General features: G+C 52.0%; 12 protein-coding genes across 12 annotated transcripts; 5 read left to right on the top strand and 7 right to left on the bottom strand.

Annotated features, from left to right (window-relative positions):
- Positions 1 to 617: 617 nt before the first annotated feature.
- On the bottom strand, positions 618 to 1,815 carry GNI_136990 (inner membrane complex protein; the record flags this gene model as incomplete). The annotated part of the gene is made up of 2 exons (XM_011134156.1): positions 618 to 1,457; positions 1,771 to 1,815. The coding sequence occupies 2 exons, from the start codon at positions 1,813 to 1,815 to the stop codon at positions 618 to 620; spliced, it is 885 nt and encodes a 294-aa protein (XP_011132458.1).
- A 62-nt stretch (positions 1,816 to 1,877) lies between these two features.
- Positions 1,878 to 2,622, bottom strand: GNI_136980 (anamorsin; the record flags this gene model as incomplete). The annotated part of the gene is made up of 2 exons (XM_011134155.1): positions 1,878 to 1,976; positions 2,083 to 2,622. The coding sequence occupies 2 exons, from the start codon at positions 2,620 to 2,622 to the stop codon at positions 1,878 to 1,880; spliced, it is 639 nt and encodes a 212-aa protein (XP_011132457.1).
- Positions 2,623 to 2,722: 100 nt separating this feature from the next.
- On the bottom strand, positions 2,723 to 3,691 carry GNI_136970 (LPS glycosyltransferase; the record flags this gene model as incomplete). Its single annotated transcript, XM_011134154.1, has 1 exon — positions 2,723 to 3,691. The coding sequence occupies one exon, from the start codon at positions 3,689 to 3,691 to the stop codon at positions 2,723 to 2,725; it is 969 nt and encodes a 322-aa protein (XP_011132456.1).
- A 219-nt stretch (positions 3,692 to 3,910) lies between these two features.
- On the top strand, positions 3,911 to 4,476 carry GNI_136960 (SOH1 family protein; the record flags this gene model as incomplete). The annotated part of the gene is made up of 2 exons (XM_011134153.1): positions 3,911 to 4,016; positions 4,220 to 4,476. 2 exons carry the CDS (start codon positions 3,911 to 3,913, stop codon positions 4,474 to 4,476), a joined length of 363 nt encoding a protein of 120 aa, XP_011132455.1.
- Positions 4,477 to 4,481: 5 nt separating this feature from the next.
- Positions 4,482 to 4,784, bottom strand: GNI_136950 (putative transmembrane protein; the record flags this gene model as incomplete). Its single annotated transcript, XM_011134152.1, has 1 exon — positions 4,482 to 4,784. One exon carries the CDS (start codon positions 4,782 to 4,784, stop codon positions 4,482 to 4,484), a length of 303 nt encoding a protein of 100 aa, XP_011132454.1.
- Positions 4,785 to 4,798: 14 nt separating this feature from the next.
- GNI_136940 (putative transmembrane protein) lies at positions 4,799 to 5,095 on the bottom strand (the record flags this gene model as incomplete). Its single annotated transcript, XM_011134151.1, has 1 exon — positions 4,799 to 5,095. One exon carries the CDS (start codon positions 5,093 to 5,095, stop codon positions 4,799 to 4,801), a length of 297 nt encoding a protein of 98 aa, XP_011132453.1.
- A 1,223-nt stretch (positions 5,096 to 6,318) lies between these two features.
- On the bottom strand, positions 6,319 to 8,342 carry GNI_136930 (hypothetical protein; the record flags this gene model as incomplete). Its single annotated transcript, XM_011134150.1, has 2 exons — positions 6,319 to 7,475; positions 7,658 to 8,342. 2 exons carry the CDS (start codon positions 8,340 to 8,342, stop codon positions 6,319 to 6,321), a joined length of 1,842 nt encoding a protein of 613 aa, XP_011132452.1.
- Positions 8,343 to 9,184: 842 nt separating this feature from the next.
- On the top strand, positions 9,185 to 11,107 carry GNI_136920 (putative transmembrane protein; the record flags this gene model as incomplete). The annotated part of the gene is made up of 1 exon (XM_011134149.1): positions 9,185 to 11,107. The coding sequence occupies one exon, from the start codon at positions 9,185 to 9,187 to the stop codon at positions 11,105 to 11,107; it is 1,923 nt and encodes a 640-aa protein (XP_011132451.1).
- Positions 11,108 to 12,430: 1,323 nt separating this feature from the next.
- On the top strand, positions 12,431 to 14,419 carry GNI_136910 (hypothetical protein; the record flags this gene model as incomplete). The annotated part of the gene is made up of 1 exon (XM_011134148.1): positions 12,431 to 14,419. The coding sequence occupies one exon, from the start codon at positions 12,431 to 12,433 to the stop codon at positions 14,417 to 14,419; it is 1,989 nt and encodes a 662-aa protein (XP_011132450.1).
- A 239-nt stretch (positions 14,420 to 14,658) lies between these two features.
- On the top strand, positions 14,659 to 16,669 carry GNI_136900 (hypothetical protein; the record flags this gene model as incomplete). The annotated part of the gene is made up of 3 exons (XM_011134147.1): positions 14,659 to 16,199; positions 16,360 to 16,537; positions 16,604 to 16,669. 3 exons carry the CDS (start codon positions 14,659 to 14,661, stop codon positions 16,667 to 16,669), a joined length of 1,785 nt encoding a protein of 594 aa, XP_011132449.1.
- A 483-nt stretch (positions 16,670 to 17,152) lies between these two features.
- GNI_136890 (hypothetical protein) lies at positions 17,153 to 19,057 on the top strand (the record flags this gene model as incomplete). The annotated part of the gene is made up of 1 exon (XM_011134146.1): positions 17,153 to 19,057. One exon carries the CDS (start codon positions 17,153 to 17,155, stop codon positions 19,055 to 19,057), a length of 1,905 nt encoding a protein of 634 aa, XP_011132448.1.
- A 68-nt stretch (positions 19,058 to 19,125) lies between these two features.
- On the bottom strand, positions 19,126 to 21,990 carry GNI_136880 (hypothetical protein; the record flags this gene model as incomplete). Its single annotated transcript, XM_011134145.1, has 1 exon — positions 19,126 to 21,990. One exon carries the CDS (start codon positions 21,988 to 21,990, stop codon positions 19,126 to 19,128), a length of 2,865 nt encoding a protein of 954 aa, XP_011132447.1.
- Positions 21,991 to 22,033: the final 43 nt, after the last annotated feature.

Genomic DNA, 22,033 nt, shown 5'->3' with positions numbered 1-22,033 from the left:
CTACCATTTGAGCTAGACGCCCAAGTGTGTTGCGAACGGAGATTGGAGGGGGGGTGCATTTGGGACTGCTATCGGGTCACTTTTGGGTTGTAGCGTCTGTTAATCCTTTTTCGGTCGCAGCAATTTTAGACAGCAGCACTTTTTTAATGGTGGCACCTTTCAGTTGAAGTTCGATTCTACTACAAATAGCACTCCGGTTGGTGCATAATGAAAAAGCATTCGCCTTGTTATTCGTTCGCATTGTTATAGGTAGTGGTCGTAGTAACCCTCTCCCACGAGCCGGTGTTGATAGGGACATCGCCTGCAGCAAATCGAGTAGGAGTGGGCCTGGTGTGGATGTCTGTGTCGCCGCGAAGGTTGACGTCCCTCAAGCTACCATCTCGAAGGCTGCCGTCGCGTGAGCTGAGCGAGCGGCCGTCCTGAGAGCCGACTGAATTTTTCAGAGTTGTTTCCACGCGATTAACGAAGGACCGGTCTATGGCGGAGTCTGCAGCCGAGTCGTGGACGGGCAGTTGGGGAGAGTTCGGACGTTTGGTGGTTAGAACACACGTTTGGCGGTTAGCCCACACGTTTGGTGGTTAACACGCAGGTTAACACACGTTTGGTGTATCGTTCATTCAGAGGCGGGAGTGTGTCGTACTTGTTGTGATGGTGCCACCGTAGTTTCCCGGGGTAACTGAGATGCTGGGGTTCATCATGGACATGTTCTGGATTCGTGTTTGGCCGTGAGTCGTCTGGATCATTTCGGGAGTGGCGGTTCCGACGGGGTTGACAAAGCGGTGCTTCTCTTGCGGGTTTATGACCCCCGTGCCGGGACCTTCAAATACAGCGACTGACCCATCGGGGTTCCGTTTGTAGAGCTTGAGTAATTCTTCCTCTGAGAGGTTCGGGTTCAGGTTCTTGATTTGCGCATTTAGCTGCGGCGCTGGTATGTCAACCTGCTTCATGTTCTCAGTCTGCTCGCCCGGGACCAAGTCCCGATCCACTGCCACCGGTACATATACCTGGACGGGGATGAGATAGGGGACGTACTTCTTCAGCTTGGCCGTCTGCACATGTTCTTGGCTCTCTTCGACATTGGGGCGGTATGTCTGAGCCACGACGGTCGGCACTTCATTGTCAATGTACTTGTGCACGATTTTCTCATTCACCACTTCCACCCGTTTCGGCACCTCAATGATCTGACCGGGCACCTCCACCTCCTTCTCCACCACTTGTACGTCCACCTTGTTCACATAAGTCACCGTTTCCACAGGCACCTCAATCGTCTTCACGCGCGGTATAGGCTTCACCTTATCCACATACTGCACCTTCTCCACCAGCTTCTCGACGAAATTCACTTTCGGAACCTCCACTACTTTCTCCACCATCTGGTACTGAACCTTCGGTACCTCCACAATACGATCCACATACTCAGTCTTCGGAACCTTCACTATCACTTCCTTCTCCACAGGCACCTGCCACACAACAACGTAACCCCACCCACTCACGCAACCCCAGCCCAATGCGCTCACGACCATCAACACGCGACCATCAACACGATATGCACACACGGGCAACACCACGGCTTAGCTCACAACAGCGGATGCACCACGGGCTCAACACAGACGAAACCTATCCCCGGACCGACCATCGGGTCAGTCACCCCCGGATTACGGGGACGCATCAACGATCAGCCACCCCCGGATTACGGGGACGCATCAACGATCAAGATCCAGTGCACATCTTCTGGCCCGGCGCGGCATGGCTGAGTCGACCATTGAATCTTACAGTAACATATTTGATAGTTTCTTCAATCTGAGCGTCAGTGGACATGACCAGTATATTCAAAAACAAAAAGATTTAAGCTGACTTGTGGATTTGACAGGATGTCTTATCTACAAAACTAGCTTGACCCGATTGGGGTCATTTGGGTCAAACGCGGGCTGCCCCAAATAAGGACAGGTGCTGCAACGGAACGGGTCCCCCAAGTGACACTGAAGAAAAGAATTTTTACCAAGAGAGAGAGTGAAAGGGAGGGTCGGTCGGAGAAAGTAGGATGGCTGCAGAAAGAGCCGCCAAGGGTGGAAGAGGTCGTCTTACACTTCCGCATGCAGATTTGACCACGCCATCTTCTTTTCTGCCGCAGTTGCAGTTGGCGCAGGCTTTCCTTTTCCCCGGGGGACCACATGCCTGGGTCACTAACGGCACTGTCTTGTCCAGGTTCTGGTCATCCACAAGTACATTGTCCTGGTTTATAGACGTCTTGCTTTCAACGTCGAAATCCGGCGTAGTGCATTCCCAATGACTGTCAGTACGTTGCTCTACATTTATAAACCCTGCGAACAATAGGGACAGCTCAATGTCTGCTGCCACACCCTTGCCTACGTATATACTCAGTCTCACGCCAGATCCAGTCATCAACTGTTTCAACTTGGCCAGAAACCCGTCCCAATCCTCGACCTTGGACGCGTCTGAGACGACAACGGTAGCAGCGCCACAAATCACCTTTTCCACTTGACTTAACACTTCCTCCACAGTCGCCACCGACTTTAGGTCGTCGTATAGGGACTCCACAGCGCTGCTACGCTTGTCCAAGATAAGCCAGCGGCGCTTGTTCAACAGTCGACCATGGGAGAACATACCGGAAATAAATATATGCCCGCTCCGTTGTGCGCGAGATATTCGCGCACGCGTGTGCACACGCGTGCGCGCGCGAATTGCTCTCGATTATGTCGGCATCTCAGCTCCAGACAGCGTTGCCGACGCTGTATTGAAGCAATGGAGGCCATGTGTCGATCCCGGGGCGACGTGGTTGCAGCATTTCGTAGGTCTCTAGTAACCAGTGCGTGTTGATGGCGGTAATGCCGACGTGTGTCAAAAGGTTGTTTGTTCTCCTACCGCGTATTTCTGCGGTGGAGCTCTCGGCCATGCGGCAGCCAATGAGAGGTGGAGTTGTTATAAGGGTCGTGTTGGGCGGTCCAAGATGCCAGAAAAAGTTGTCACTGATGCAGCGGTACTCCCGCGGACAGGTCCAGCGCGCTGGATGCTGCTCGTTGTCTGCGTCCGCCTGCAGGGCGGACGTCAGATACTGCATGCCCGCCCGACTCCAAAGAACCGCAACAGTGCCCCAGCCTGCGGTACTGGGAGTCAAAATGGGGAAGTCTTCCTCTCCGGTCCAATGGCCATAGGTCCGGCCCAGTTCGGGGATATCCGACGGGGTCTGCCTAAGTGCGGACTCTGTCAGTCGTTTTTTGACCTGATGGTACCAGTACCGTTTGATCAAATTGACCACGGGTCGGTGGACTCCCCATTCCAGCCTAATATTATGCCAGCCGGAGTAGTGCTTGTTGGCGTAAGCCACGTATGAAGACAAAGGCGCCGGGAAGAGACACTTGGTCGCGTCCGCAACGTCATCCTCCGCAATGATGGCGTACTCCATGTCATCCTCAAGCGCCTGCGCCATCGCATTCAGCAGGCTAACTGTATTGCCTAGCTGGCCTCGCGTCGCGCCTGTCTTCCAGAGCGTATAGCGGTCTCCATCATTCCTTAGTCTGTCAAGGTCATCGAGGTTGCTGACTTGTGCGTACAAGGCCTCCGGATCCAGTCCGTTGACAGCAGTAACAAACCTCACTCCATGTTCTTTGCGAGAAAAGGTCGAGCGGATATACTCAGCCCGCTCTGTATGATGGGCCAGGTTTATGACATACATGCGAAACTCTTCACTCAAGTCAATACACGCACCCAAGACACCGACCACCAGCACACTCCCAACCAGGAACCAGACTACCCCATTGCTGACCCATGACATCTGCGTGCACTTGTCCCAACTGTGCACTTGTCCCAACCGTGCACTTGTCCCAACCGTGCACTTGTCCCAAACGTGCGCCGCAGAAAGTTGAACAGAAATGGACACTTGAGAAATTAATATATGAGCAACCCTTTCCTGCAAAATGACGCGCCAGCAATCTCTCGCCATAGGTTCATATGCGAACTGGAATTCGTTCAAAGCTTGAGCAACCCAGACTACCTTCATTGTAATAACCCCCCCCCCCCTCCCTTTCTTCGATTATGCCATACTCCCCCTTCTTTGTTTCAAACTTTGTTTCCTGGAACTCCCAGTTTCTAAATACCTTCCCGTGGCTTCCAAACCCTCCCCATTGTTTCCAAACCGCATTTGATTGTTTCCAAACGCACTCTACATGACCTTGACGCGACATACATCCCGTCATACCTCTAGGGTTGGCTAAAGAAAAGTATTTCGAGGACCCGAAATTTATTCAGTTCCTGCACTACCTGCAATATTGGAATGATCCGGAGTATGCGTGCCGGCTGCTTTTCCCTCAATGTCTCGTTATTTTGCGCTCGTTAATCAGGTCGCCTCAGTTTCGAAAAAATCTTGCGGATCCAGATGCGGCTCAGATCTTGAAAAAGCAACAATCATGCGCGTGGATTTATATGGATAGAACGCCGGAAGATTTCAGGCAAATGTCCTGACAAGATCAGCGTGCCGCGTGTCTTTCACGACGTTTCAGCAAATATAAGGGTAAGATGCCGAATATACCGAAGGTGACGGCGAAACCTTGGAGTCCTGAAAGTATAGTTTGGCGCCAGTAGGGAGACATCAAGGATCCTATCATGTCCACAGTAATCATGACGCTCGCCAATGAAAGCAGGCTCAACGCTATTTTGGATTCTCCATTTGTTTGCGTAATTTGCATCAATCTTTCTTTGATTGTACATGGTTTAGTTCCAACGGCCGGAACTGTCGGCTCGGCGCTAACTGTCTGCCGCTGAACGCCCATTTTGGTGCTTCGTGTTATATGCACCTTAACGTCCCGTTTAATCGATCTTTGTACTCCTCCTGTGCTTTGACACCGTATTCGATACCATAATTATTCCATAAAGAACTAAGCCACCTCCCACAACAAACCCAGATATCACGAAGAGAAGCTTCGTGAAGAAGGGGATAAATGATTTCGTAACCTACAACCATCTCAAAGTTGAAATCGTGGAAACGTACCTCAGCCAAGACGACCATGAGAGTAGTCAGTAAGCCCAAGATAAGCAGGTTCACTGCCATCCTATAGGCTTCAAGTTCCGATTGATCTGCCATGTTTATGCTGCTGCACACGCGTGTGCGGTCCGGAGATTCTGCGCGGAGTGAGCGGGATATGTTAGTAATTCACTATCTGTGGTTACGAGAATCCCCAAAATCTATGTTCGCTGCTAGCCTAGAGATCTGGTTTATTGTTCCGATCGGCAACTGAATAAAGGACTGGCTATTTGTGGTGCCGGTTGCTGTAAGGGGCCTTATGGAGCATTGGCATAGGCTGCCTGAAATCCAGTTAGGTTAAGTAGAAGAATTTACCTCCATCTGAATTGAGGGCAGCGGCGCCCTCACTTGAAGCCTTCATTAAAGCCCCCACCATCGCGGATGCGATTATTGTAATGAATAGAATCATATCGGTTTTTCAGCGGGTTTTCCGACTATCTTTATTCTTGGAATCTCGTAGGAAGCCGCCAGCAGAGGAGGAACAACGAACGAAGCGGCGAGGACAATGATCCAAATCCAGAAGAGGATCTGGCTGTTCCGGCCAACACATTTCGCCAAGAACGTGCAGTGCTACAATAATGCTAGGGCGTCATAATGCTAGGGCGTCATAATGCTAGGGGCGACATGGAGCCCGCTAGTAGTGGCAAGGGGGGGGGGGGGTGAATGATTACGTGATGTTGTCCTCGTATACACAGGTTGCATTCATCGCAGTGGTATATGTCAGCGTCCTTATGGTATTTAATGTCACAGTCGGGGCATCTGTATACGGTGATCCCCTGTTCCGCTGCATCCTCGACAGGGAACTCGGTCGTGCGGACTATACCTGGGTCCAGTACCAGTAGGGCGCAACACATGAGCACGTGACTGAGGCACAAAAGCCGGGCAAACAACGCAGGTAGGAAGGTCATTGGGGGCGTCACCAGAAAGCATACTACAGCAATACACTGTAACCAACCGTCGGATGTATGGTCCCTCTGGTTTTATGGTCCCTCTGGTTGTGTGGTGTTGTTGTTACCTGTGCAGCCTGCTACGTCGAGTGCTAGAGTGACGCCCATCGTGGACAGACTATTGCCCAGAACGAGCTTGTACTTTTTGCGTAGCGTGACTTCCGTCAGATTGCCAAGGGTACTGAAGCGTACCATGTCATCGCCAAAAAAATGTTGCCACAAAATACTCGTCAACGCAAGAGCGGGGTCAACGCAAGAGCGGGGTCAACGCAAGAGCGGGGTCAACGCAAGAGCGGGGTCAACGCAAGAGCAGGGTCAACGCTGAGGGGGGGAGGCTCATCTGCTGAGGCCCATAGTATGTGGTATGACTCTGGATGGATCGATTTTCCCTTCGGCTGTGAGCCGTTCGAGCATGCTAGCCACCCAGTCCTTTCGGTACCGGAGTATAGTAATCTTCAAATCGATGAAGAGCGAAGAGATGGCAGGGCTATCCAGCTGGAAGTCGCTCACGAAGTTGGAGAGCAGGGCGGTTAGATCCCAGTCGGAGGCGCGTATGTCCCACACGAAGCTATCTTTGACTCGGATGCGCTCTTCGACCAGGTCACAGTTAATCTCGACAGCGCGGCTAAACTCCTCGTTTGGGGGGGCATGTGGCAGGAGCGCTTGGAAGGCGAGCTCTGTGTCCCTCAAGTAGACGTACTGTGACAGGAACGATCGCGCCAATGCGTTTAGCTGCTCTTCGTTCAGGTGGTGATCGTGTCGCCAGCGCTCAAACAAAGACTGGACAGAAGCGCCACTCTCGCGAATGTCCCAGAGCACCCACAGCGAATCGTCGCACTCCCGGTTCTCGGCCAACCAGTCTTCACGTTCAGCATAACGGCGCAGCGCGGAAATGTTCCACAGGTCGTCGTCGGCTGCGCTATCACCTGCGGTAGTGGAGGTCGTGTCCGACCCGATCCGAACGCCCACAGGCAGCAAGCAACTGTTGGGCTCGACCAAGAAGACAAACGCATGGGTGCTTGGCTCGCGACAGACCGTCTGGGAGTTCTCGATCTTCGGGATCAAACACTGTTTATTCAACTTGCTCTTCACCCAGGCATCATGCGCTGCATTATTTATGGGATTGGCCGGAGCGTACGCCGTCCCAGCGCCCGCCCCCTCCAAATCTGGGGCGACTGCACCCGTAGGCGGCGGACCGTCCACCACAGACTGAAGGCTTGTGATGTTCCTGATCACAGGCGGAAAACCCTGGCTATATGGCGCTGCAAACGTCCGGCCTTCTGGACCTAAAGGAAGCACTTCGCCTTGCTCGTTGAATCTCTGACCGCGCGCGTAGGCATATACGTACTGATGAGGAGGCCAGTAGGGCACGTTCGCCGACGGCATCCACGGCATCGGGTACTGCTGCGGCTGCTGCTGAGGATGATACTGTTGACCGTAATATCCTTTCATATAACCCATTTCATATCCGGGATACGCGCCGCCAGGAACACCTGCAAAAGGGTAGCATTGTCCAACAACCATTAGGACATAAAAAGCGCAACGACTAGTGCAGGACAGAAAAATGCACACGTTTGCATAAATCCATTTACCGCCAGCACACGCGTGTGCTAAGCGTAAATTGATGTTGACAACCGTGGTGCATCGCGCAAAGTGAACATATATCGGTGCTTACCTTGTCCATAAAGCTGTCTTCGTTTTCTGCGGGCTCTAGTAGAGCTTCCGGCAGTAGAATCCTGGAGGTCTTCGTCTACGGTGCTGGCGTCATCCTCGTCCCCATCGTCCTCCTCACCATATGGTCCGCGGCGTCTTCTTCTTCGTTGTTGTTTCACCGCATTGGCTGCAGCGCCGGCAGCTCGGTTGGTCCTGTCTTGGCGGGGTCCCTGGAAGCGATTAGCTATGCGGGTATTCCGCAGACGAGTGAAGTCATCCTTTGTAACCACCTTTGAGTCATATTTCCTGAACAGCTCCGTTAAAACCGAATAAACTTCAATCTTGCGCCGACGGTTCATGTTGGGACTGTTGGGATCCTTCAAGAGGTAACAAACGTACGGCGCCCCGAGACCCGACGCATTTACTATATCCTGCTGCTTCAAATTCAGAGGCTTAATCCACTCGTTGTTGATCCGTTCCTTCAACCGAGTCAGCTCCATCAACGTAGGCATCTTCCACTGCCGCACCTCTCGGAAAGTTACCAACTCTCCTTTATTGTCCAACGGAATATTCACCTCCATTGCCAGAGCGCGGTCTATCTTAGCGAAGCTGGCCTCCTCGTCAGCAGAGTCCGGCTCCCCCTGACCCCAGGCGTCGCTATACATCTGCCCGTCATAACCTGCATCCGCTAAATGAGCCGTATGCATGCCACTCCTTTTATTTTTAAATATGACGGCTGGCGTACAGTCCTACGGCCACATACCCCAGTATACCATACCTCAGCGCCCCCAGTATACCATACCTCAGCGCCCTCGCTGACCACAGGACCTTCCTACCAAAAAACTGAGTGCCCTTTTTGCGCTTTTTCGCTGCTTTTTCCGCCCATCGTTTTTTATCAAAACAACATACAGAAATCACCTCACAGCAGAAATACAAGGTGTTCGAACAACTATTACGTGGCGGACAAACCACATACCAGGTGCATGGCGGGTGGGAAGGAGTTGACAGCCGGCAGGTGCTCAGTCGGGAGATGCTCAGCCGGAATGTGTTTTGTTGTCCGAGGAGTAGCTGAGACTTAGTTGAGTACGCCATGGGTACTGAGTACATGATGGGCATGGACCGGCATCTCAGGCGCCTACGCTGACAAAGCCCAGACTTTTTCATCCTAATCCTAGGGGACTACGAACACCAAACAAGCTACTGAAGGCTGACACATTTTATTGTCAGCCAAGTCGATGTACGCACGGTGTAAACATGAGCATGTGACATTCTTGTTATGCCGTTAAATGACTAACTAGGGGCATCTACTGACTACATTGCTCATTCATTTATCTATGGCTTCTTCTGTTCTGGCTTATTCTATTCTGGCTTATTCTGTTCTGGCTTATTCTGTTATGTCAGTCCTTAGGTTCTGGATGGTGTGTTCAGTCTTTCGTTTATAGCATACCTCATGCATTTTGGTCGCTCCCTGCGTTTGGTCTCAGTTGGTTCGGGTAAGGAGCAATTGTTAATATCCCCGACAATACATATCAAGTGAAGTTGTTTCGTAATGCGAAGTATCGAAGCCAAACAAACCACCACGGTGAATGTTAGTGTAATGATGACGGGTGTATCCCTAGCGGGTATGTCCCTGTTGTTTGCGCTTCTTGCCCGTAAGGGATCGGAGGAGTTGTCGAATGGGTTAGAGAGTGCGAGTGGACGTGTCTTTAGTCTTATAGGTGATACGGATTGGAAATCATCGGAAGGCGGGTTACGTGCTTCTGTGGTTCCCCAACAACAGTTATATGGCCCCTTTTGGTTTTGGGCGTATGACATTCTTCTGTATGATTGGAATCATATGATACCAGAAGAGGTAAGAAGAGAATGGGATGTACAAGGCAATTGTCGAACAGTTACTAGTCTTGCCAGAGCCGCTGCTAAAATAGGGCGGAAGAAAATCTCAACCCTGTCGTATTACGCATCTCCACCAGAACATGGAAGAGTATTATACACAGAAGAATTGTTCGAAACCGTGGTTAACCGCCACTGCCAATCATGGTCAAGTAATTTTGATTTCGAGGATTTTGCGAGAAACTTTCGACGTGCTTTATCTTTCGGTATGCGAGACTTACGTATTGATCGTGAGAGAAGTCTGGCATTTCGAAAGGAAGATATTAACCAAGGAACAAAATCGGGTTCGTGGCAGGATTTAAAGGACCGTTTTTTCTATCATCTTTGCGACCAAACACGATTAAAGAGGATTCCGGTAGTGGAAAGGATTCCGGTAGTGGAAAGGATTCCTCTAGGGCTCCGACAATGGGCCGAAGCAATACGTCCTCCGAAAAGAGCCCCATATGTGAAGAAACGGTTGACGGCTATGAAGCATGGGGACATCATATCGAAGCTGCCAATCCACAATTCGGAGCACTGTGTCGGCACAATTTGGGGTAATCGAATCTCACATCTTCCGTGCTATTCAACCCGTCTGTACGGAGAGGTGGGATCAGATGTGAACTTGGATTTGCCTCCTATGCCCGAATGCTGCACGGTCCGAAAGTACGAGGAAGCGGTCTGTATGTTTTTCGAAGATGATAACAATAAACGTAAACCTCAAGACAAGGAAGTTGACGAACTTGTGGACGAAATCGCTGCGTTCGCTGGCACCACAAAAGACAGCGACAAAATTACATTGACCGAGATAGTGATTGACCACTTGCTGAAGTACTGGACACCGCCCTCAAGCAAGATGTGCTCTGTCTCCCCTAGAGAGTCAGAGTCGTCAGAGGACCAGATCTTTCTTTATGGTACTCCTGTCCGAGACGTTCCTCGAGAAGGATATGATCAAGAGCGTCCAGCCGAGCCGCGTTCTCGCAAACGCCTCAACATCTGCGTTTCTCTAGCCAAATATGAGACGCAAAAGTCAGGTCTCGTACCCGAGGAGATCAGCGCGATGGGCATGCCATTCCTTCTGTCAACGCCTCCAGCGCGTAAGCTTCCTTTGGCAGCGTTGATGTGGGCTTACGACGTCCTCAAGTACGACTTGCTTCATGTGTTGCCGTCTGATTACCTGGACAGTATGGAACAGATACCCTCAGTAATCCAACTGGCCGAGTATGCCGCCTCCAGACTACCTAAACGACAGGCGCGTCATAGTGTCCTGGGCGCGTTCCCTCTGGCACTCTACAACGACCTGGAAACGGTCAAAGACTTCCGCGACCCAGCGCACCGCGCGATCGCCAAGATGTTGGAACGCGCAACAAAGTCTGAAACGGAGCGCCGTCAACTATGTTTGCCAACCCTCGATGAAATCAACAAGGCAGATGCATGGGGGGGTCCCCTGCTACAGATGTGCTGGGACAAGGCCAGCTCCACAGGGACGCCGGAGGGGTTGCTTTCGGAACCTGTTTTTCTTGCAATGGTATACGCGCACGTGTGCGAAGTTCTGCGATCCTCCAACTTCTACAGCACACCAAAAACTGACAGATGGCAGTAGTGATGAGAAGCATCCCTAATGCCACCCCCCGACCACGGAAGCAGAGCAAATCATCCCCTTCAAGATTATTTTCGCACAATTTTTTTACCGCGCACCTGCGGGACTTTTCCAGGAAAAAAACTCACCAATAATAATGGCTCGAGTTCCGCTCTGCTACCTACTGAAAGGTCCGGCTTGGACTGCGCGAAAGGCTGGGAAGGTTGAGCTAGACGCCAATTGCGGATAGAGTCCTAGCAAACGGGAAAGCCGGATCGACGCTTTTACCCCCGACGCGTTGCAGTGCAGAAGAGTCTGAAGGCTGGAACGGATGATTCTCCTCACACTGAAAGGGCTTATGTCAGAAACGATTCCTGCCTCACTAGGGGGTCATGTCTCGCAGCGGTTGGTGGATTGCAAAGCTGCATTTCGCGATAAGTATGTGTCCAGATAGGAGAGTGTTGCTCCAGAGACCTTGATGACCATCATGACAATCGCAGCAGACCACGGTGTCGGTGGGGGCTTTGGCCCAGTCTAGTGAGTAGGGCAAGTCCCGGTTCTTCTTTGAGGTGAGCAAGAAGTTTAGGTGCCTGTACATCAACATGGGAGATAGTGGTAATATGTACCCTATTGGATCCGGATCTGGTGGTGAGTATGAATTGCCTTGCGCAGTACTTGAACCGTGCCACAGAAGACGCTTATATCCGGGCACTCACCAACACCGAATGGTTTGCGTACCAGTGAGAACCCTGGCTACGACGTAAAAGTTGTGGAGAAAGTCTTGCCACCCTTCTCGCATGCAGACGCTAGAGTGAACATGGCGGCCTTGAAGCAACTAATTGGGGCAGTAGCGACTATGTGTTGTACTTGCTGGGTTCCGTTGTCTAGAGTTGCCGTTGGCGTCCATTCAAAATCTGCTTGTGGCATGCGGCGTTCACCATCACGGTGAGGTTCGGTGTTCGAGATACCTTAATTTCAATCACTACCTCTGCGTGAGACTGCCCGAGAACTACAGGTAGTGATTGAAATTAAGGTATCTCGGACTCCGACCTCACCGTGGTGGTGAACGTCGCACGCCACAAGCACATCTTGAATGGACGCCAACGGAACCCAGCAACATGTCCTGCGAGATTTGTAGGAAGAGCTGCAGTCAAGTTTGAAGACGGTTTAATCTTCGGTCTGCGAGACCTTGTTCTTGGTCGTCGGAGGGGTCGTGTGTGTGTGTGAGAGGGGATGGATGATATATATGACGGTTCTTTGAACCTGTCTGCTGATGTACTTCTGAGTCATCATAACTGGCGGCGTGTTCGTCCAAAATTTTGGGTAATTTTTAATTCAACAACTGGCATGCGTAATATCACAGCTGGACAGCGCGGCGTTGAAGGTGTAATGATGGCGGGCTCATCTCTATTGCGTGCATTGCTTGGATACGGAGGTTCTATGGAGTGCCAGAATGAGCAGGTGAGTGTTACTGGACGCGCGTTTATATTGACAGGTGCCACGGACTGGCAGTCATCGGAGAGGGACTTAGGTGATTCAGTGATTCTACAGCAGCGGTTATACGGTCCTTTTTGGTCTTGGGCTCATGATATTCTTCTGAATGATTGGGACCATATGATTCCTTACGTAGTTAAACAAGAGTGGGAGAGGCAAGGTGGTTGTCGAACAGTTGCTACCCTTGCCCGAATTGCTGCTAAGATCGGACAAGTTCAAATTCCTACCATGTCCTATTATGATTGTTCGTCTGAAAATGATACTGAAACAATAGCGTTCACAGAAGAAGTGTTCGAGTCAGTGGCGAGTCGTCACTGTCTTCAAGCGGATGGTCTTAGATTCGGCCTATTTGCGAGAGAGTTCCAAGGCGCTTTGTCCTTCGCCATGCGAGACTTTCTTCTTGATCATGTAAAGGACGGTACCGTAGGTAGCATGGAAGCCCAGGGGCAAGAAGTGAAAGTGGAGTCGTGGCAGGAAATAAAAAGACGTCTTCTCCACCGGCTTTGTGACGAGGGAAGGAGAACTGGAGCCAACCAAAAAAACAAGACTCCAATAAAGATTCCAACGGGAATCAAAGAATGGGCCCGCAACATTCGGAAGGTCCGAAATATCATCGGGAAAAGAGAGTTTGAGAAGAGACTGGCCAGCATAAAATATGGAGATATCATATCAGCGTTACCAGTAACGAATCTAGAGAGCTGTATCCATACGGTATGGTTAAATCGACTCTCGCATCTGCCGTGTTATTCAGTCCGTCTGTACGGTCCGCTGGACTCAGATGAACGTCCGGACCGCTCCGGTTACCGTGCTGTCGAGTCCTGCCGAAGGGCGACCAGGGCGTATTTCGAAGAGAAAGGTAATCAGCTTAAGCCTCTGACGAACGAAGTGGACGAAATTGTAGCTGAAATTATTAGGAAAGAACTCTTGCCGGATTGGGCCAGGCTCGGGCTGACGGAAAGAGTAATTGACTATATACTGAGAGATTGGACACCGCCTTCAAGCACAGTATCTCCGGATGAGATCGTTGCGTGTCGAGAGATGGTTCCGTCTTTTTCGGGGACGGTATCTGTCGCAGGATCAGAAATGTCTACACCGCAAGCCAGCAATGTGTTATTCCAATCTCCTGATGGGATGATCGTGCGGGTGTCTACCGAGGTGTCTACGGAGATGTCTACAGAGGTGCCTACAGAGGACATATTTGCCGTAGAGGCGGCTAAGATACGTCGTCGAGAGAGCCGCCACAGATTTTCTGCGCAGACCCGGATGGATAAGTTGATTTTTTTGGCTAAGTCTCAGGCACTCGAGTCAGGCATCATGCCAGAGGAAATTAGTGGATTAGGTATGCCATTTGTTATCTCAAGAGAATTTCCACGACTCGTTCCATTGGGTGCGCTGATGTGGGCTTACGACGTCCTCAAGTACGACTTACTCCATGTATTACCAACACCTTACCAATACTCTTTGACAAGAATTCCTTCGGTTGTAGAACTGGCTATGTATGCAACGACCAGGCTACGCAAGCAACGACAACTTGGTTGTTACCCATCTGAATTATACTACGACTTTCAGGAAGTCACGGACTTTCGCACCTGGTCAAATATCGCCATCGAACATCGGCTCCTCCGATCACAGACCATGGAACGACGAAAACTGTGTTTACCCGATTCTAACGATCTATGCGGCTTGGCTAGATCAGCGTGGGCGGATCGTCTTCTAGGAATGTGCTGGGGTAATGCGAGCCAAGTCGGTGAACCAGATGAGATGGTACCCAAACACGTCTTTCTGGCCATCGTTTATTCGCACATATGCGAGGCTATACGATATGACCCCGCTTCTTCTTAATTTACCCGCGCTCTGAATTTTTTATGTAAAGAATACCAAGTGTATAAAACACTCAACACACACTTAACACACATTTTTTTTCCTTCCATCTCCTACATTTGCTTCATGTATTTGCTTCACGCGCCACCGTGCCCCTAGCTATGCATCAATCACATGGTGATGGCGGTCGGTGGCCATTGAACTCCGCTGAGCGAGCTAACTAACTCTTGCGGTCCAAAAAATTATTTTATCAGAGTTCGATGCGTAGCAGCAAAGCTGAACAGACCAAGTTGAATGCAATAGTGCTTATGGCGGGTTTATCTCTGTTGCGAGCTTTAATTGGTATTGGGAATACGAAGGAGCATGAGAATGATCAAATAAGTGCAAATGGATATGCCTTTGCGTTGCTAGGACCTAATGACTGGAATTCATGTGAGGATGAGTTATGGGATTCTGTCGTTCCGCTTCAGGGGTTATACGGTCCTTTTTGGTCTTGGGCGAAAGATATTCTTCTCAATGATTGGGATCATATGATCCCTAAAAAAGTTTATGAGGAATGGAACCGACAAGGTGGTTCTCGAACAGTTGCCGCTCTTGCCCGTGCTGCTGCTAGGATTGGACCAAAGATGATACCTACACTATCATATTACTTACCTAGCACGGAAGATGAAACGGAAAGCGTATCGTTCACTGAAGAATTGTTCGACATAGTAGCGAAGCGCCAGGATCAATCGTGGTCGGATTTTCTTCAATTTGCAGACCAGTTTAAAGACGCGTTGTTCTTCGGACTGCGAGACCTTCTTCTTGATCGACAGAATAATTATGCGGGTGATACCTGCCCGGCAGATGGTACTACAGATGGTACTATAGATGGTACTATAGATGGTACTATAGATGGTACTACAGATGGTACTATAGATGGTACTACAGATGGTACTATAGATGGTACGGGAATACAAACGAAGACATGGCGGGAAGTAAAGGAGCGTCTCCTCTACTATGTTTGCAATCACGCAAGAGCAACCAATCAGTCCGGCAAGGTGGACAGCATTCCGGACGGGATTGTTCGATGGTCTGGACTCATATCCCGGGCCCGGGGCTGTGTCGGATTTTGGAAGCGAATGGCTGCGCTGAAATATGGGGATGTCATTTCAATACTGCCAACTATAAATCGAGAACAATGTAGCAATAAAGTTTGGTCAAATCGAATCTCACATCTCCCGTGTTACTCAGCCCGTTTGTACAATTCGGCGCCGGGTGCTAATTCGTCTCTGTTCCGCTATGCCACTACTTACGCAAAAGCGATTTGGGAATTTTTCGGAGAGGAAGCCAATCAGCTTAAGCCCCAAAATAAAGAAGTAGATGACCTTGTAGATGAAATTGCTGAGAGAGAGCCGGATTGCAATAAAATCCTGCTAACCAAGATGCTCATTAACTACTTGTTAAAGCACTGGATGCCGCCATCAAACGCAGTGTCGTCAAAAATTGTGTGGTCAGAGTCTGATAAAATTACCGGGGATCGTGAAGCGAGGACCGGGGATCGTGAAGCGAGGACCGGGGATCGTGAAGCGAGGACCGGGGATCGTGAAGCAAGGACCGGGGATCGTGAAGCGAGGTCTTTTAAGAATGGTGCGCAGATTCGTATTAAGAAGTTATCCGTTGATGCGATGTCTGAGGTGCTGGAGTCAGGTGTTGTTCCGGAAGATATAAGTGTGTTGGGGGTACCGTTTGTCATTTCAAGAAACTCTCAGGCGCCGTCGCTTCATCTAGGCCCATTGATGTGGGCTTATGATATCCTAAAGTACGACTTGCTCCATGTGCTACCACAGTCTTATATCAGATGTTGTAAGCGTATTCCCTCGGTGGTAGAGCTAGCCCAGTACGCAGAGTCCCGCTTACCCAAACGTGGGGAGCACATATCCCTACTGAACTCCTACCCGCTGGCACTTTATAACCATCAGAATGAAGTCACCAATTTTCGCGCGTGGTCCGACGATGCGATTGAACGCCAGATTCATTCAAATGAAACTGAACGACGCCAGCTCTGTTTGCCAACTTATGACGAAATTTGGCGACTCTCTGGAACTATGTGGGCCAATAGCCTTCTCCAGACATGTTGGAAAAAGGCCAAGCGGACAGGTAACCCTGATGAACTAATTTCCGAAACCCGTTTTCTGGCGATGGTTTATTCTCATGTTTGCGAAGTTCTTAGGGGGGAACCAAGGTGGTGCTGATAGCAAACAACTTTTACAACTAACTAGTAATGAATAACACGCGTGTGAGAATGGCTGGAGTGCGTGTTACCAAACACTGGGTCAGTGCCCCACGTGCGTGTTAATCCACATCAGATAACTGCGAGCGACCCGGTTCGTGTTCGGTCACGAGATGTCTTAAGTGAACAATCAGTACAACAACTCGTACAAAATCTGGAGATATTATACCACTGATTAATGGAGGGCGCTGATGAATGGAGGGCGCTGCATCACTACTGTGTGGTCGAATAAAATCTATCGGGTTACTCCGTCCGAACAGACGGACGGCAGGTCACATGGAGGTCCGACAATGGGCTCGGAGACCCCCGAAATGCCATTTCTCAATGACGAAGGCAACAAGCATAAGCCCTGGCAATAAGCATAAGGAAGTTGATGAAAAAAGTGGTAGCATGAATGTTGGCGGTCCCGTCTCTCGGGCCATCTCTCGGGCCATTGTTGGGAAGACAATTGTGGGGTAATATTTATTTAATCAGGGAGGGTTATGCGTGGTAGCGTTATGCGTGGTAGCGTTATGCGTGGTAGCGTTATGCGTGGTAGCGAAGCCGAACAGTGCAGGGTGGCCCTTGGTGTAATGGTTGCGGGTTTGTCTCTATTACGAGCGTTGCTCGACGGTGGCGGTTCAATGGATTGCGAGAACGACCAAGTGAGTGTGAGAGGATATGCCTTTCTTTTAACGGGTCCGACGGATTGGAAGTCAACGGAAAGGGAATTGCGCGATTCTGTCATTCCGCAGCAGGGGTTGTACGGCTTCTCTTGGTCTTGGGCTTATGACATTCTTCTCAATGATTGGGATCATATGATCCCCTACGTAGTTAAACAAGAGTGGGAGCGGCAAGGTGGTTGTCGAACAGTTGCTACCCTTGCCCGAATTGCTGCTAAGATCGGACCAGGTCAAATTCCTACCATGTCCTATTATGAATGTTCCTCTGAAGACCATACGGAAAGAATAGCGTTCACAGAAGAAGTGTTCGAAACAGTGTTCAGACGACATTATCAAATCTGGTCTGACCAATTTGGATTTGACCAATTTGCAAGAGAGTTTAAAGAGGCTTTATTCCTCAGCATGCGAGACCTGTTCATTGACCGTCAAATGGACGAAAGTGCTATGGCAGAGACCAGTCATGGACAAAAAATTTTATCGTGGCAGGAATTAAGATGCCGTCTTCTCTGCCGTCTTTGTGAACATATACGAACTTGGGGTCAATGCAGCAGTCATATGGACGGTCACAGGGACCGTCACACGCACCGGATTCCACCGGGGCTCAGCAGTTGGGTCCGGGCCATGCGCTGTTCACGCCAACGCGACTTCGATTCTGTCGAGAACCGGTTGTCGTGGATGAAATACGGAGATCTCATATCAAGGATGAGAGGGGGAGGATACGGGTGCGGAAGTCGAGAGGACTATTGGGTCGGTAAAGTGTGGGCGAATGGAGTGACGCATCTCCCGTGCTACTCAATCCGTCTGTACGGTCCGGTGGGGTCAGATGTGCACTTGGGTTCGCGTGCGTTCGAGTCCAGGGATGCCCCCAAGCGTCATGAAATGATTATGGAATATTTTGAAGCGCAAGGTAATAAGCTTAAACCTTGTATTATGGAAGTTGATGAGATTGTGGATGAGATAGCTACGGTAGGACTCATACCAGATTCCGACAAACTTTTGGTGACCCAGATGGTTATTGACTACTTGCTTAAGGACTGGACCCCCCCTTCAAACACCCCTTCCGTTGTCGTTTGTAGTGAGGTGCAGCCGATTCGGAGGGCCGAATCCCGTGGGCCGGCGTCTGCGAAAGACAAATTACGGCGGCACATTCGTGACGCTACCACTGCTGCGAAATCCGAGGTGCTGAAGTCAGGCGTCGTGCCGGATGATATTAGCGAATTAGGGGTACCATTTAGAATCTCAAGAAAATCTCCAGCGCCGCCGCTTCCTTTGTGTACGTTGATGTGGGCCTACGACGTCCTCAAGTACGACTTGTTTCACGTACTACCTGTCAGGTACATCCGTTCTGTGAAGCGTGTTCCCTCGGTGGTAGAATTGGCCGGGTATGCAGCGTCCAAGCTACCTTGCCGTGGTCAGCCTACGTATCCGCTGCATTCCTACCCACCTGTGCTGTACAACAACACTCAAGAAGTCACAAACTTTCGCGCGTGGGCAGACGACGCTATTGCACGTCGGCTCCGGTTACGTAGAATGCAGCGACGTCGGCTCTACTTGCCATCCAATCGTGAGGTTTGGAGTGCCATCAAAACAAAATGGGCGGATAACCTTCTAGAAGAGTGCTGGGACAAAGCCAGTGTCTTAGGTACGGAAGAGGAGCTGGTTTCTGAATCCGTTTTCTTCGCCACGGTTTATTCTCACGTGTGCGAAGTTCTGCGGTCAGAGTAGGATCCGAAGGCTGCGGCCGCACCTGAGACTAAAATCGGGCGGAAGGTCGACTCCTCAAGTCTGGCTCTTCAGGTCAAATCTTGGGGCAAAGTTGATGCGGATTGCACGAGCTCTGAAGCCAAAGCTGAAGCGTTAGTAAGGCCGGTGATAGCGGCATCGGCGATGCCTGTTGAGGCTAAGCCCCAAGAGCTAAAGTCGGGCCAGAGTCCGGAGTCAGTGGCACCGCCATCAAGCGAAGTGGCACCGTCATCAGACGGAGCAACATCAAGCGAAGTAGCACCGTCATCGGGCTTTCCTTTACGAGGTGTCACGGCCGATGATCGATCCGCGTCCTTTGGCTGTGACGCGAGGCGTCCTATCGCACTCTCCCGTTGGGCTTTCTTGACTCCGTTACTTGCAACTTGACTTTCGGCATCAACGAGGGATAAGCGGCGGTTCTCCTCGGCTTCCTCGGGTTCAGTGGGACGGCCCCAGTTTTCCCAGGCACTCAACAGCGCTGTGGGGAAGGCGGGCTCCTTCTCTTCTTCGTTCGGGACGGCGGGCTCCTTCTCTTCTGCGTTCGGGACGGCCGGTTCTTCTTCCTCGGGTTCAGTGGGACGGCCCCAGTTTTCCCAGGCACTCAACAATGCTGTGGCGAAGGCCGGCTCCTCCTCCTCCTTCTCTTCTTCGCCCGGGACGGCCGGTTCTTCTTCCTTCGTCCAACCGCTCAGTGCTCCCAGTAATGTGGTCGCGAGCGTCTCTTCGTGTGGGTCCGAAACTGAGTCCGGAGCGGGACTTGAAACGGAGTCCTCACCGCCAGCATCGGTTGTCGGTCTGGGGGAGCCGGCTACCGCTACAGATTCCGCCGAGGTTGCGCTTCCTTGCGCGCTGCTGATCTCTCCCGCCACTGGGTCGCCGCCAGCCAACCACGAAAGGAAGCTAAACGCTGGAGTCGTGCCTTTACCAGTCGTATTTTTCCTGGTCGTGTCCTTCCTGGTAGGCGTTCCGTCGGTGGTCCCCGATCTGAGGGGTGCTTTCACGGGTGGGCTTTTCGTGGCAGGTCGGTCCCCAGTAGCGCTGTCTCCTGCGCGAACGGAACTATCACCGGCTCGGGTGGAACTGTCTCCCGCCCGGGTCGAGTTCCCTTCCGATACCGAGTTATGCTGCTTCTTCTTCAGTGTTTTCTTCTTAGCTAGACGCTTCTTCCCTCCCGTCTTCTCCGTCTCGGACGATCGGGAGACAGCCAACACTTCGCCAGAGCCTTGCCTCTTCACTACCACTTCAGCAACCGACGAGCCGGTCGCCGCCGAAGAAGTAAGCGGCTCGGACCTGGCGGCGGACCTAGGACCCACATTCTTAACTGCGCCCGCCTGGCCAGCGCCATTTTTAGCCATACTAACATCGGTCGTACCAACCTTCGTCGTACCAGCCTCGGTCGTACCAACCTTGCTCGCACCAACCTTGCTCGCACCAACCTTGCTCGCACCAACCTTGCTCGCACCCACCTCGGTCGTACCAACCTTGGCCGTACCAACCACGGTCGTAGCAACCGCGGGCGACTGCACGGGCGGCTCTTGCTTCGACGCAGGGATGGAGAACGCCTTCGGAGGCGAAGTTGCTCCCTTGGCTGCTCCTCTGTTGGCGGTTGCTCCGCTGGCTTTTCCTTCCTGGGCTGTTCCTCCCTTGGCGATTGCTCCCTTAGGGATAGGCGCGGGGGTCGAGGCGGCCTTTGACACGAAGGCTGCCTTTGCCCTTAGCCCAGTGGTCTCTGGCTCGGTGGCCGGTGCCTTCTTCAGGGCGGACACCCCGGAGGAAGTTGCAGCCGTCGCGGCCAGCGGTCTCCCGTGCGACGTCGAAGGCGGCCTGGTAGAAGACTGCCGTCCTGGTGGCTTCTCGTCACTCGCAGCGGGGGCAGGTTGGCTGATCGTCAGATTCGTGCCCAACTCCTTCTCCGCGGACGGCACCTTCCGAACGAAGGTCGGCGCGGGAGCGGAAGAGGTCGGGGCGGGAGCCGAGGAGATCGGGGTGAGAGTGGTAGCCTTGGATGCCGGAGTGGGAGGCTTAACCGACGCAGCCTTGGTCTCAGGAGGTGTGGCCTTGGGCTCAGAAGAGAGAGCCTTGGATGCAGGACCGGGCGGTTTCACCATAGAAGGGAAAGGCTCCGCCGCAGGGGCGGCAGCCTTCACTATAGTAGGTTCGACCTTGACCGCAGGAGCGGTAGTTTTGGCTACAGTAGCGGTAGCCATGGATGCCGGAGCGGGAGGCTTGACCGACGCAGCCTTGGTCTCAGGAGGTGTGGCCTTGGGCTCAGAAGAGAGAGCCCCGGATCCAGGACCGGCCGGCTTCACCATAGAAGGGAAAGGCTCCGCCGCAGGGGTGGCAGCCTTCACTATAGTAGGTTCGGCCTTGATCCCACGAGAGGTAGCCTTGGCTACAGGGGCGGGAGGCTTGCCCACAGGAGGGAGAGCTTTGACCGAAGGAGCGAGCGACCTGACCGGAGGGGCGGGCGGCATGACGGGAGGAGGGAGAGACTCCGCCGTAGAAGCGGCAGGCTTGAGCAGAGGAGATTCGGTCTTGACCGCAGGAGGGAAATTCCTGGCTGCCGGAGCGGGAGTCTCGGTCGTAGGAGATCCGGCCTTAACCGCAGGAGGGAGAGCCTTGGCTGCAGCAGCAGGAGGCTTAACCGCTGGAGGGAGACTCTTGACTGCCGGAGCGGGAGGCCGGACCCCAGGAGGGAGAGCCTTGGCTGCAGGAGCGGGAGGCGTGACCACAGGAGGGACAGCCTTGGCTGCAGGAGCGGGAGGCATGGTCACAGGAGATTCGGTGTTAGCCACGGGAGGTAGAGCCTTGACTGCCGGAGCGGGAGGCTTGACCACAGGAGGTAGAGCCTGGGCTGCAGGAGCGGGAGGCTTGACCACAGGAGGGAGAGTCTTGGCTGCAGGAGCGGGAGGCATGGTCACAGGAGATTCGGTGTTAGCCACAGGAGGTAGAGCCTTG

The sequence above is a fragment of the Gregarina niphandrodes genome, assembly GCF_000223845.1.
Source record: "Gregarina niphandrodes unplaced genomic scaffold scaffold00036, whole genome shotgun sequence".
Lineage (NCBI taxonomy): Eukaryota > Apicomplexa > Conoidasida > Eugregarinorida > Gregarinidae > Gregarina > Gregarina niphandrodes.
Note: the sequence above shows the minus strand (reverse complement) of the source record. Positions and strands in the feature narration are given on the sequence as shown.